Genomic DNA, 14,988 nt, shown 5'->3' on the forward strand with positions numbered 1-14,988 from the left:
CCCACATCCAGTGGCTTTCGTAATCAAATATAACACGCAGCAGGTGTATACCTTCCAAGTTCCGGATGACAACCAAATTCCCACAGTAAACGAAAATGAGATTTTCTGAGAGATTTTCGGCAATTAAATCGTTTGATTTACAAGAAATTGGGAAAATGCGTAAATATTTGGAATGTTTTGTTTGAAAGTGAAACAGTCATATCACGATTATTATTAATATACAAAAAAACAGTCTCGAATAAAAAGTCATTTACTCATAAAATGTTGTGCCGAATAAAAAGAAAAAGAATCAATTTTGGAGTTTAATTAAAAACAATAATTCGCTGCTTGCATCATTATAAAAATGAATCCATTCTACGTGCACTTTATTTTAAATGATCATTGGCTCGAGTCGTTACGTAGATGAAACAAATTCGATGAACTGAAGTGAGAAAGTGAAGAGATGGAATGACGAGATAGAGGCGAAAGGCATTGAAAAGTTATATTACATATACCTATGGCGGTCACATTTTATGCAATTTAATTTATTTAATTTTGACGATGAGTGGTGAGTGGTGCATAAAAGAAAAAAAAATGGAAACAAATGAACATGTGCATTGATTGGTAGAAACAATAATGGAGAAAGAGGTGAAACATGCATTTTCAGAGATCAAAGCGATTACTAAGTAAACTCACCGACCAAACTGAGCTTTGTGTATTTAGATTTATATCTGTACTGAAAACTTTGCGACCGTAGCGATTGCCAGCGGCATTGCACTCATAATTCACACTCAATAAAAGCACTTTTTTTTATTGCATTATGATTCGGCTAATCAAGCGAAAAACTAAATCTAGTTTTATGACATCTGCTTAAACATACTTACACCATTGTCGACGATTATTGTTGCCATATAATTTAGTTCTTTGAAAATAAAGACCGTCTAAAAGGCATCTCTCACACTTTATTGTATTCAAATATCTATACAATTTTTGTTGTTGTGTTATCATTTGTCTTTGACCAGACTCAAAACATTGAGCGACACATTTATATAAATTAAATAAATAATATGTTGTTGTTGCTTTTTTTAAAAGATAAAAAGATACAAATAAAAAATAACCCGATCGAATTTCGTCCATCATTATTTCATTTCCAGTTGGTGAGAGAATGTTTGCAAGTTTTTAGGTAGCCGAAAAACAAAAACGTTCAAACTTAAAATACAAATTAAAAATATTTTTCTTAAAACGACAATAAAAACAAACAAACAATGAAAAAAGCGATATATGAAAGCAAGCAATTGAATCTTTATCATCGGTATGTTTCTTTGAAATAATTTCAGTAACAGAGAAAAATCGCTCAGAGGACGACTGATTTCATTTCATGAGAGATTTTTGTTCGTTATTGTAATTTTATTCAGGTATTATGTTTTTGAATGCACGCAAACGTGGTTTCAGACATGGTGCAAAGAACTCTAAAATAAAACTAATTGCAAATATTGTTTATTTTTCTCATTTTCTTTCGTCTTTTTCTTCTTTCTTTCTTTCATTGTTAAATTATTACCGCTTTAACTATTTTGTGACTGGTTCAAGCTATCACCGAATTTTATAGAGCCACGATAAGTGTTTTTATTTGATTTTGCTATCGTTGTTGAATTATTTTTGTTGCCAGTCGTAACGGTTGGTTTTTTCGGAGCTTTACGTGTGTATGATGATTTAATATCGTTTCTTGAGCCGATCGTCGTTGTTGCTTTGGCGCGTTTTGTTGTTGCATTTGGTGCAGCAACGACGGAAAGTTGTACATGACTTGCTTGTGCCTGGATCCAAGATTTTGGACGATTTGATGATGATGACGATGTTGATGTATTGTTCAATTTGATTCGAATTGGTTTTTTAATTTTCATAGCGTTGATTTGATCGGGTAGCATTGGCCGGAAGCCATCATCGGTGCCATTAATTGAGAAAAAGTATACAGGCGCTTCAGTTGTTGTGGGTGTCATTGAATTGGTTGCCATCGTCGTCGTGGTGGTGGTTGTTGTTCGTCGTCCATATGAAGTTTGCCTACCGCGCGTCGGTACCGATGTAGTTTTGCTGCCATATTGACTCTTTGTGCGATAAGCGCCAACCAATTTCTGTTGTAATTTCCGTAATTCTTGTTGTTGCTTTATAAAATAAGCGGGATAATTTGGTTTTTCGGTTGTTGTTGAATTATTTGATCGTGTTGAATTCGTTTGAATTGCATCTGATTCGGTTAGTTTTACTTTCACTGTATTATCGTTGGATGCCTCTTGCAATTCATTCAAATGTGTTTCAGCATTGGCTGGAAAAACGAAGAGTGTTGGTTGAACGGAAACATCGTCTTGATGCTCACAAACTGGACGAACATCATTAAATGGTCGATCAAAGGTACTTTGTGTAAAACTATTGATGGTAACTGGTTTCGTTGACGTTGTAAATAGACCATTATCATGTGCATTAAACGGTTGCCATTCTTGACTGCTGCCCGGTTTCGTTCCCTCCAGTGAATCATGGATAACATATTGATCATCCAGTAATGTATGCATGGTTGCTTCAACTTTTCGCTCTTCTTTCTCTTCCAATTCTTTAAGAATGGTGTCTTCAAAGTGTTTGTAACTTGTCACACCCATATCGGCATATGGATTTCTTTCTCTGGGACCATCAAAATTTGGTGGCATATATTTATTGTCAAATGTATGAATGTATCCATCGGAAACGGTGGTCGTTGGCAATGTCTTTGTCTTACTATAAACGATCCATGGTGGTGAAATAAATGGTTTTTTAATTGGTTTTTTCAAATGCTTTGACAAATGTTGTACCACATTTTGTGCCAATTTTTGCTTCAACGGTAGCAATTGTTGTAGCGGTTTTGCAAGTGGCAACAATGGATGCGGCACTTGATTTGACAATGGTATCGATTGTGTTACGTCTGCCAATTTAAATTGTTGTTTATATTTTTCATCTTCTTTAGCCTGTTGCATTGCAATTTTATGCTCTTGAGCCGCTTGAATTATATAGCTGGCGATTTTATGTTTTTTATGTTCAACCGCTGCATTTACATTGTCAAATGTTTGGAAAAAACCAACTTTGAGTAAATTTTTCACGGCATTCGCACCGGCGGCCGCATTTGATGCTATCGATGTCACCGTATTATCTACCAATGGCCAATAATTACGGCGTGTTGCTGCAATCTTATGCGCCTGTTGACTACTTATAGGCGTTTCTCTGTTATACAAAACCGAATCTTTTACTAAAATCTCGCCTATGCGTGGTTTGTATGCAATTTTACGATGTTTTTGAACAATTCCATTGGTACCGGTGCTGGCAATCGTCTGCGTTGATTGCAATGGTTGTTCAATATAGTAGTGCTGATGATGAGAATGCGACTCATTCTTATCAGTTCGTTCAACCGATGCTTCGGCTGAACGCTCGAATGCTTGTTTCACATGTGGCAGCAATTGTGGTGGCTTAAAATTTGATGCATGATCCAGTCTGTATTTTAAACAAAATACAAAAAAAAAAAAACAAGTATTAACAACATAAAGGAGAGAAATATGTAACAATATTATATAAATGAGTCGAAAATGTACCTATACAATTGGTTCGATTGGAAAGGCATACACAAAAAAAATTAAATTAAGTCATGACTGTATTCGAATTTCTCTGTCCAGCTATATATGAAGTACCGCAATTGAATCGATTGGTTCTCGGTGTCGTCGATGTTGAATACATGCAACACATTTAGAATGTGACTTTTTCGCTTTCGTAATAATTGTTTGCTGACTTTGACTTTTTTTCCGTACATAAAATCGAGAGAGAAAGGGGAGGTAAAGAGCACAACTATCTCGACATATTGGAAGTGCTGACCATTTTAAATACCACATAATAATTATAAAGCAAAATAACGATATGAGAAATAAAAAATTGAACAACAACTCAAATGAGACGAAGAAAAAAAACACGATGCTCACCTCGTAAATCGGATTACATTTTTAAATATGCAGAGACAAACGTAAAATGAGTTTTTGAATGGGAAACAAAATGCCAATAAAAACATTAAATAAAATTATGTGATTCATTTATGTTCATTTTGTTTTCCGCTTGACTATCTCTTTATTGATTAACGAATATACAAAACTTTTACTTTGGATACACAGAGAGCGACAGACATGTGCCGTCTCTCTCTATGTCTGAACAGTTAAATATTAAATAGAATATCACCGATTACACCTTTCGCTTAACGTGGCAAAATCATAAAGATTGAAATTGATTTCGTAATTATGGTAATTCGATGAGATTTATTTGGACATAAATGGAAAAAGATGTGTTGCGATGAACTTGAGATGAAAATTTAAAACATTCTGACAAATGTGTACGAGATTCATTTATGTACAGCGTTATCTCGTTTTGTTCAATTGTTTAATTTATGAATGAAATATAAATAGAAGAGCGAAGAGAGAGAGAGAGAGAGAGAGGTATGTTAGGTTGTTGTATTTTTATAAGTCACTCTTTGGTCGATATATGTATGTGTGTGTGTGTGTGTGTTTGTGTGTGTGTGTTTGGGTGTGTCAAAAAACATACTGAGACTCAAACTTTATTAATTCCACTGTGTTCTGACATAATAATAATGAATCCATCTGCTCTTCAACACTCAGCATTGTTTTCATTATCACATCAAACTTTCCATTTTATCTTTTCGCGTGAATCGTGAATTCTCTCATATCTCTGTGCAAAGTGAATTGTCATTAGTGTGATCAACGGCCTGATGCACGCTTTTAATTGGTCCAACATCAAAATCATTCGCTTTGTGAATTTTATTTCTTTCTAGCTGCAAATCAAAATCGTTTCGCGTTTCGCTGCAATTAATAAACCATATTCACAGAGAATTTTTTTTATATTTCAGCCTTTCGTTTTCAATTAATATAAACAATATGATTACAATTGTAACGCATCTTAAGCGATAAGTCAAACAAATCGAAACTAACTAGCGATATCTCATTCTATATTGGTATTTAATGAACTAAAATTTGGATCGATAAAGTCAGTCAAAGTGGATTTTGGGGCATTAAACATTACAAATTTCTATAAATCCTACTTCGCTATATAATTTCAATCCAAATTAATCAAATTGAAGAAACAAAATGAGATTTTCTGTCATAACTTACTTGCTAACGTTGTTTGCTTTGCATCCAATGCATATGGTAAGAAGAAATATACATTTGAAATATTTCTCATACATAATGTCCGAATAATGGTCCCTGTGTCGCTTCCAAGATATTTAAATCAAACAATTTCAAAGTGAGTGAAAACACTCTCGATGATCTTTAATCAATTTGTTCATTCACATTGACAAAATTCCAGTGACAACAACAAAATCAAAAACACTAAGCGTGCACACAATAATTTATAAATGTATCCCACGATCAAAAATCACCACTCTGTCACAATTGTTAAAAGTTTTTTTTTTGACAAAATTGTATCGTATAAATTCGATGTAGTACACTATCTTTTATTGAGTATTTGTGTGAATGCGTTAATATTCAGCTGAAACTTCTATATCTTATATGTAGATACAAATCAATCAAACCGGATCAAATCACAAGCAAGATAAAATGATTAAATGTTCCAAAGTCAACACAGAGTTCAATGTTCGGTACAGCGTTTGAAATTTTCTTTAGTTTTTTTTTGCTTCCAAAAGAATGAAAAAATATTGTTTGATAGCAGATGTTCAATACAAAAAAAAAATTGAACAACTTGTTTATGGCTCAAAATCTTAACGATATTGTTGTTTAGTTCGCGGCGAATGATTAACTAATGTACACCAAAAATGAAGTGCTTGCACTTTTATAAACAAAAATCTAATCGTGTGCATATAATGGCGCCAACACTCGAACTCTTTGTTGTTGTTTCTTTTGATTTTTCTTTTACTACAATGAAAATCCATCGCCAAGAAAATGTATGTGCATCTGCAATTTGTTTTTTTCTTCGTTGAATATATATATATGCGTTGGTGTTACAAACACCTGAATCTGCAGAGCATTGAAATTGTTTTGTAGCAGATTCATAGATTATATGGTTCAGCATTTGCTAATGGTATTTCCAGTGTATGTGTGTTTGTGCAAGTAGTTTTTTTTTCAGCTGCGCCGCTGAAAAAATTTGTTGCACTCTAGAGAAATAATCAATTCAACAATCGTAATGCTTCGCATATTTTGTGCGACTCAATTTAGCCCATAACAGAGCGCTCATAGCATATTGAATACCCATGAACTGCATAGCACGCTGCAACTGCAGATAATTAGTAGATAAAACAACAACGGATGAGCATGCGTGTTTCATTCAATAGCAAACCAAACCAAACACAATACATGCAATTTACAGTCAACATTCTTCAAAAGAAATAATAAAACTGAGAGAAAAATCGACTGCTTTTTTTTCTTTCGCTTCTTTCGTTTTTACGTTTGCATTTTTATAAAAATCAACTTAACTGAGTTACTTTGTAATTCTCTTGAGAGACGTACTTGAATGTGCACAGGGTGTGCAAACAACAATCTTCTTTATAAATCGGTTTTCTTTTATTATTAAGACTCTTAATTTAAGAGTTACACTTTTACCGTATCAATCGTTTTGATTTCGTCCAAATCGATGTGTTCAATTTGATTCACATCAAAAACGACATTTTTGAAAGCCATTTTTCAGAACATAGAATACAATTTTGAAAAACTCTTTCGATCTTTTGACGAAAAATCTCCACCTCGGTCATAAATTTTCGATTCGAATGCAATCAAAAATCACTTGTGAACTTCTTACACTTTGCCCAGACTCCTCTGGATTTTGGCCACCCCCGCAAAAATCTTTGGGATACTCACGTGGTGGTGAATCGCATGTGTTATTTATAGGTAATGTTTGAGTGAAATATGGTTCTTCTTCTTCTTCATCCGTCGTATTAACACCTTAGTACGTAAACAATTATGTGGTTGAGTTGCGGCTGTGTTACCACATATAAAAGAATAAGGACCAGAAGCACCTTTCACTTCATTAAAAATAAAATCATGTACTCCTTGTAACATAATGAACCACCCGGTTTGTGACAAACCCCCCATAACGTTTTGCGGTTATTCGGTAAAAATGCGAAAATGAAAAAATAAAAGTAAAAATAAACAATACATATGATGAAAAGTCGGATTTTGAGATAAAACACACGAAATTTGAGAGATATCTCTTTGCCTTTATGCCATTGTAAAATTGATGATCGCTACGTGATGTATTGACTTTAACACCAACAACTTTAAAACGATGTTATCAAAAAAGAAATGTTTCCAGGTTCAAGAAGTTATCAAAAGCGTATAGTCAACATTCAATTTAAATAGATTTTATTCTAAAAAAAAAAATCGGCGTTTCTTCATTAAATGGTAAACGATGTTCTCTGTTCACGTTGATCGATTTATGAAATGAAATCAGAGACGGATATAAATGTATTAGCCATATTCTGTGTTTAATCAAATGGATATTTCCCACTTTTTTAAATATTCATTGTTTAGTTTTGATATTTAAAAAAAAAAATCGACATTGCATCGTTTGTTTACTTCATTTGTAATTGTATCAATAAAAAGAAAAGAAAATTTGCATTTCATATGCGTTTTCCTTACAATTTCAAATTGAAATGGAAATGTTGATGAACCTACAACCAAACGCACTTATGGACATAAAAATAAATCGTTTTCACCGCACAAACGTGAACAACCGCAATGTTAAGGTCATTGGAAAGATTTTTCTCTATCTCCCTCTTTTTCACTCACTCTTGAATAACAAGCATATTTTACAAATACAATTGCGCGCTAGCCTAATCCAATTGTTTGTTTCGTATATTAAAGTAAAATTTAAATGCGTTTACTGATGAAGATTAGCAGTCATTGCCGTTGCCGCCGACGCATCTTCGGTCTATTAAAGCAGCATAACACACAATATGTATAGTAGCATATATAGATAGTGAAAACGGGCGAACAAAAAAGATGATTTTTTTTCATTGTTTTACAAGCTGCAAATCATAATAAATAAAAAGGAACTTACATCGATAAGTCTGACTTTTCCAAATTGCTTTCTTTATCGAAAAAGTATTTATTTTCTAAACGAGATTGAACATTCACTAGTAGTGTGACCTCTTTAATAAACACCAAATTCTAATTTCTGGAAGACATTTCTGTTTTAGTTACCTTTCTCACGAAATAATTTTTTTTCTCATTGGCAATCACTCCAGGTGACCCAGTCTGGGTCCTAGTTACAATGCTTTGCTGCACCCAGTGGTGTGTGCATCAAAGTAAAATCTTTGATTGTTGGTCTTCTTTTCGCTAACGTTCACAATCAATTGTAATAATTAAACGTATATTAAGTTGTTTCTTTTAAAGAAAATAATTCACTTTTTTTTCCTTTCATCCGCACACCCATACAGAGTTTTATAAAAAAATCTCATCATTCAAATTTTGTATTTGTAAATTGTGGTCGAGTTTGAAATCAACATGTTCATTCGCTTACGTTTGGGGAAGTCTGAAAATTATTAATTAAATGTAAACAATAAAACTTTTTGATTTTTACAAAAATCATGATAAAAGCCAATTCAAAAAACGACACATGTTAATACGCATGTATTTGTATATACCTTCATTCACACATTTCTTGCAAACGTCGAACTCTTTTTTTATATTAATGATTAGTAGACGTTAAAACCAAATAAATAAATAATTAGGTATTTACGGTCGATGGAAATACAGACTGTTTGCAAGAAAACCTTTTTACCACAGATTCCTTGGACCAAGACGAAAAAACGTGGATGTGTACTTTCCCGTAAGAAGCGTTTCGTCAATTCCTAGTTTCCAGTGGAATAACGATTCCGAAATACAACTTTTAATAATGCTAACCAGTAATGCTCCCATAGTGTTACTCACCGATTGAACTGGGCATGGTTGCCCTGTTTAGAATATACTGAGAAAATAAATTTGTGAAAATGTGGGGTGCCCAAGCTCCCAATTTGGGGCAGGGGAGTACCCAACCATGTCCTCATCTGATCAAAAAATAATGTACTACAAAGTTGTTCAGAATGATGAGAGAAATTTTTTATAACCCAACAATTCAGAGCCGTATGCCCATTTGAGTCATAACCCAAGTCAGTATAATACACTTTTCGAAGAGTGTACACACTCTTCTCACACTCTTCGTATAGTTTTATTCGACTCCATTCTCACACTCTTCTCACACTCTTCTCATATAATAAATTTTTCCACTGATGGATAGTTTTTGATTTTGTTTACTTTTGACATTTTGAAAAAAATGAACGTATACAAAAAAAAATGAATTTGCTGTTGCAACAGCAATTGTTGTTCTGTTGTATTTTGACACAACTGACGAATGCTATAAACGTCAAAAACGTTCAAATATCAAAATACAAACATTACTTTCACTGGAATGAGAAGAGTGTGAGAAGAGTGTGAGAAGGGAGTCGAATAAAACTATACGAAGAGTGTGAGAAGAGCGTGTACACTCTTCGAAAAGTGTATTATACTGACTTGGGAAGGGGTGAATATCCCATTGTGAAGTCACAATGAAATGGGGTATTTTCACTTTTCGACCCGAATCGAAGGTTCAAGTTAAATGGAGTGAAACATAGGTCAACAGAGATTGACAATGTATGGAGCCTATAGGTAATTTTTTACGTGGAATGCGAATATGTAATTAATTTTGGGGTTAGATGGGGTATGGACCCAATTTCGGGTTTTTTTCGAAATTTTCTTGAATTTTGTAGGGGGACCCCCCTTGGGAGTGATGGGAGGGGATGGGCAATGGCCTAAATGAAATATTCGGATAAAATAAGTTATAGTTGGCCATACATTTGAGTGCGAAATTCCGCGCCCAAAAAGTGAAAAATCGACTTTTTATCATTTTACCCTAATGGGGGGCTCTGAATTGTTGGGAGACTTGGGGTGAGTGGGCACGAGACAAATATCTTTTTTAGGATAATTTGGGATGCTGATTCCGAATTTCGAGGTTTCGAGTAAAAAAAATCATTGGTGAAGAAGTAATGACCCCCGACCCCCCTGGGGGTGAGGGATTCGCCCATCGCGATGTTAAAGAATTGAGAGTTATTTTATTTTCTATTATTATTATTTTTACTATCTTGCGTTGAAAACAATTCTGAAACTTAAACGAGATTGAAAATACATTTGACTTTTATTTTCCTTCTCGTGTATGTATCAGATTTATTTACAATGCGAGCTAGTTTTTCATTTATTTTAACTGAACGCATACGTCATCGAATCCCTCGGCCCCTGCTGAGAACATATTATTGTCTTGTTTCAGCATTTTTACCTATTCAATTTTAATTGCAGTTAAAAGTTTTAACCTAAAACTAGTTCGATAATCAAAAACAAGTTACACAAGAACATTTTATCAAAGTATAACCTTACCATGAGCAAATGACATGTATTTCGATATTGCAAAAAAATTGTTTTAATTTCGAACTGAATCAAATTCGAAAATTATGGTTGAAAGGAGTTTTGGTGAAATAAATATTAACGAGATTTCAATTATCCACTCAGTTTCATTCCAAACTGTAAATGAAGCACAGTATAGTTTCAAGTATTTTGCTGTTTACGTACTACAATAAGTATATGCGAAGTTATAAAAAAAAATTAATTGATTTTCTGTACAGTCTTTAATACATTATAGTGTCAAACGTTGGTCAAATGAATGGGGTAGAATAAAAACAACTTCTCGAAAAATGTTTAAACACGAAACCTAAAAAAAACTTTCAATGAAAAGTGAATCAATTTTTTTTCGTCCAATTAAAGTGAACCAAAAAAAAAATTGTTCAATAAAAGTGAACCCAAAAAAAAAATTCATTTTAGTGTATTTTACACTGAAAAAACCGAGTGAAATTTTTTTTTTGGTTCACTTTTATTGAACAAAATTTTCTTGATTCACTTCAATTGGACAAAAAAAAATTGATTCACTTTTTATTGAAATTTTTTTTAGGTTTCGTTTTAAAATAGTAATTTTTCGAGAAGTAGTTTTTATTCTACCCCATTCAAATAATCTATCTTAAATAAGCATAAAATTAACAAGAAATATCATCTCATAACAACATTTGAGGTAAATATCTTGTATTGTTAAAAAGTGTAAAATTCAGAGATGAAGGTAATGCGAATTCGGTTTTTAGTCTCTTTCAAGGTCACGAAAAAAAGGAATTTTGGACATCAGGCTATTTGACAAGCGGTACAGCTACAGACAATATATTTGGATTTTTTCATCTGGATATTTCAGCTAATCTGCATGACGTTAGGCAATGATACGGAGTGAAAACAGTAGCAGTGATTGTTATAGGTATAAAAATACTACCCTAACTATAACAATCACTTTTATATTCAGATGAGCTGAAATATCCCGATGACAAAATCCAAATATATTGTCTGGTTATCTAACAACATTCAGAAAAGCTAGGAATACATAAATATTTAGAGTGAAACCAATGATCCTCACAAATGGAATGATGTTCCTTGTGATACTGATTGCAATTTTATTTCTTAACAAGATTTGATTAAATATGAAAATTGTCCGAATTAAGAAAAATAAATTTGTTCTGAAAAAATGAAAAATAAATGATTTTACCAAATACAAACTCATTGAACTCATAGCATACATGAAACATGACAAAGTTCAATCATATTGTACCATATTTTCATTTGTATGGTTTTGATGGAGCTGGTTTGCTTTCAGTGCACATGCGAATATTATTTACATGTTAAAAAAATTGGGTAAGTTATACGAGTTTATTTTACTGTTAATCGTTTGGCGGCTACTTGTCCAATTAACGCGGACCTATTGAATGCTAACGCCTTGCTGGGAAGCGACCCCAGTCTCATTCCAATCTTAAAAGTACTGCCTTTTTACCACGCATTTCACAAACGCCAATATTCCTCTTACTATATTGTACTGGATATATCTCTTATGCGTTTGAACTTGCGCAGTATGCATGATATTGACGAATGTTATCCTATTTAAGTGATACTGTGGTTGTCGCCAGTACTCATGCAGTGCAGATGGCAAATACAATGATCTTTCTGATTAAGAAAGCACAACCCAATGTTCCATTTCAAGTTACTTTTGTTTACTAAAAGCAATCCTCCAAAACTTCGATGGAACAAGTACAATGTTTCAAACTTGTGTGTTATAAAGGTAAATGGTGACGAATCCTTGGCATTTCCTACCAAGTAAACTTTAGGCATTGAAAGTAATTTCTAATTACCACTGTATTTAAAACTACTATAAAGAGGAATATTTACATAAGTCGTTGCTTCATAGTTTTCTTTTAATACATGAAAAAAGCCGAATATTGCGTTAAACATATATTTTGCGACATGCTACGAAAACGCCATCTCTGTTCCCCCATGTGTGTAGACTGTAGAGTATGTTCAATATTGACAAATCATTCAAACGGGTCAATTTTGTACCGCAAAAATAGCTGTCATCGTGAAAATATGTCAACAATATTATTCATTGAAAGGAGCGAGTACGACGTTTCCCCCTTTGCTAAGCGAAATTAATCCGATATACGGCGCTGATGTAAATGTCACTCTATGTCATTCCACAATGATACATTTTTTGGCTTGACAATATATAAGCTCTTCATTCAACATGCATAATTTTTGAACGGTCGAGTAAAAAAAAGAAACATATCATAAAATATTCTTCTTACGTTTATCATAAAAATTCTCTATATTTTAAATTTATTTGTTCATTTTTTTTTCATAGATTGAACAAGAATCTAATGTAAAAAGTAATACCAATGCGACACCCACCGTTAAAATAGAAATGGAAACTTATTTGGAATTGTAACATTTTGGTCCGCCATAACAGCATCTTCGTTTTGCTTCTCTGTGATTGGTCAAGTAAAACGAAGATGCTGTCATGACGGACCAAAATGCTACAATGGAGACCAACTAAGTTTCTTTTTGCATTTTTACGGTAGGTGTCGCATTGTCATTACTATTTACATTGGATTCTTATTTAATCGATGAAACATTTTTTGTTGAAATTATTGTCATTTATAAACAAATTAATTTTTTTATAGAAAAAAAATTTTAATAAATTTTTTAATGAAAAATGTTAGAAAAATATTTTATGACATATTTTTTTCAACGATTCAATAATTATGAATGTGTATGCATTTTGTGGGCACAGTGGCTACTACGACTACTGCGGCACTATTCGATCAACTGAGTTAAGCTGCACAAGCTTTGGTCAGGAGATAAATGGGTGACCGTTTAGAACATCGTATGTAGTCGTAAAATACTGTGTCAACCGTGTCTGTGTACAACAAAGGTATGGATTTCAGCACAGACACGTAAAATAGAAATCCAACGCCATATAGAATATGGCAAAATCATAAGAAATGTAGGATACAATCGGCTGATCACCGATTTATCTGAATTAATTGATCAACAGAAACCAGAAAGATAAAGAATTCTTATCTCAAGGCTCTATGTTCCACTAGGAGTTAAAGGATTAAAAAAAAAAAAAAAATGCATTTTAAATGAAGAGCTTATATATTGTCAAGCCAAAAAAGTATTATTGTGAAATGACAGAGTGACATTTACATCAGCGCCGTATATCGAATTAATTTCGCTTGGCATAGGGGGAAATATTTTGACAGATAGTACTCGATCCTTTTTGAAATTGACTGTGCCGTGTTTATTTTTTAAAACAATTTTCAAATGCATATTTCTGTAAATCTCATTTCAACGTTTTCAAATATTTGTACAATTCTACATGAATAATATTTTAATTTTTTTAAACTGAAGTGAAATTTTCAGCATAGAAACAGCTTCTGCTGCAAGACCAAAGATGTCGTTTTCGGGGGAGATTCGTGTGACGTTTTCATATGAATCATATAGCGCATTACTCGGTTACATGAAAAAATAAAACGAAGAACAATTAATATAATCAAAAATATTCCACATTTCTCAACTCAAAGTTATAGGCCAACAAATGAAATGTAAACAAAACTAGAAGCTAACATATTATAGGCACATGTCGTTGGCACCACCCATATTTGGTACCTTAAAATAAATTGCACGTATATTTAGTTTTTGTAGGTGTTTTCATTCTGTATACTCAGAAAAATTAGTATCTCACACATGAAAAAAATTCAGCCGATGAAAGTCGAACATTTTTAGTGATTAATTTGTGACTCACAAATATCTAAAGTCATCAATTTTCGATACGACATCTGGACATATTATGAACAAAAAATTTAAAAATGCACAATAATGATTTTAATCGAAAATTTGAAAAGGCTTTCTTCTACATAATTTTAGTGACTAATTTGTGACTCTCAAAAATGTCATAATTTGAATTTGTAAGCCCGTTTGGGATCGGATCGGATCCGTTTGGGATCCGTTTGGGATCCGTTTGGGATCCGTTTAATAGTTTTTAATACATATAATAGTTTTTTCTATAGCAAATTTTTCAAGAAAATAATTTTATACGTCGCAAATTCTAAAAATGATATAATAGTTTATTCTAAATTAAAATTTTCTATATAACGAATGTATTTGAATATTTATCATATTCGAGATTTTTATTTTTAATCCGACCGTCGTGAAACTTTGAGAAACTTAATTTTCTGCGAAAAAAATGATTCAGACAAAATTTCATGACGATTGGTGCATATATGAATATAGCTCAAATTTCTATTCAAATTTTCTATGTTTATTTATGACTCATTCGTAATGAAATTTTGTCTAGATCAGTTTTCTCGCAGAAAACTAAGTACCAATAATGTCCCAATTAAGTCCAACTTAAGTCCCAATTGGGTTTTTACCCACTTTTTCAATTCACTCGTTTGCATAACTTTCAACCTTGACTTTTGGTGCGTAGAATTGGCTGAACCTTCATATAAATGCCTCCTTTCGAACTAATATGATTTCAAATCACATGCCCCTCTGCCAA

General features: G+C 32.8%; 1 protein-coding gene across 2 annotated transcripts; it reads right to left on the reverse strand.

The window, feature by feature from the left end:
- Positions 1–924: 924 nt before the first annotated feature.
- LOC116345948 lies at positions 925–5,791 on the reverse strand. Of its 2 annotated transcripts, none has more exons than XM_031775761.1 (2): positions 5,157–5,791; positions 925–3,483 (listed from the first exon to the last, which is right to left on the reverse strand). In XM_031775761.1, the coding sequence occupies exons 1-2, from the start codon at positions 5,228–5,230 to the stop codon at positions 1,542–1,544; spliced, it is 2,016 nt and encodes a 671-aa protein (XP_031631621.1). In that variant the 5' UTR covers positions 5,231–5,791; the 3' UTR covers positions 925–1,541. The 2 variants fall into 2 exon arrangements, with proteins under 2 accessions (XP_031631621.1, XP_031631622.1); XM_031775762.1 differs by lacking the exon at positions 5,157–5,791 and adding an exon at positions 3,582–3,735.
- Positions 5,792–14,988: the final 9,197 nt, after the last annotated feature.

Source organism: Contarinia nasturtii, unplaced genomic scaffold (assembly GCF_009176525.2).
Source record: "Contarinia nasturtii isolate CC-2019 unplaced genomic scaffold, AAFC_CNas_1.1 Cnas_scaffold_1371, whole genome shotgun sequence".
Taxonomy (NCBI): domain Eukaryota; kingdom Metazoa; phylum Arthropoda; class Insecta; order Diptera; family Cecidomyiidae; genus Contarinia; species Contarinia nasturtii.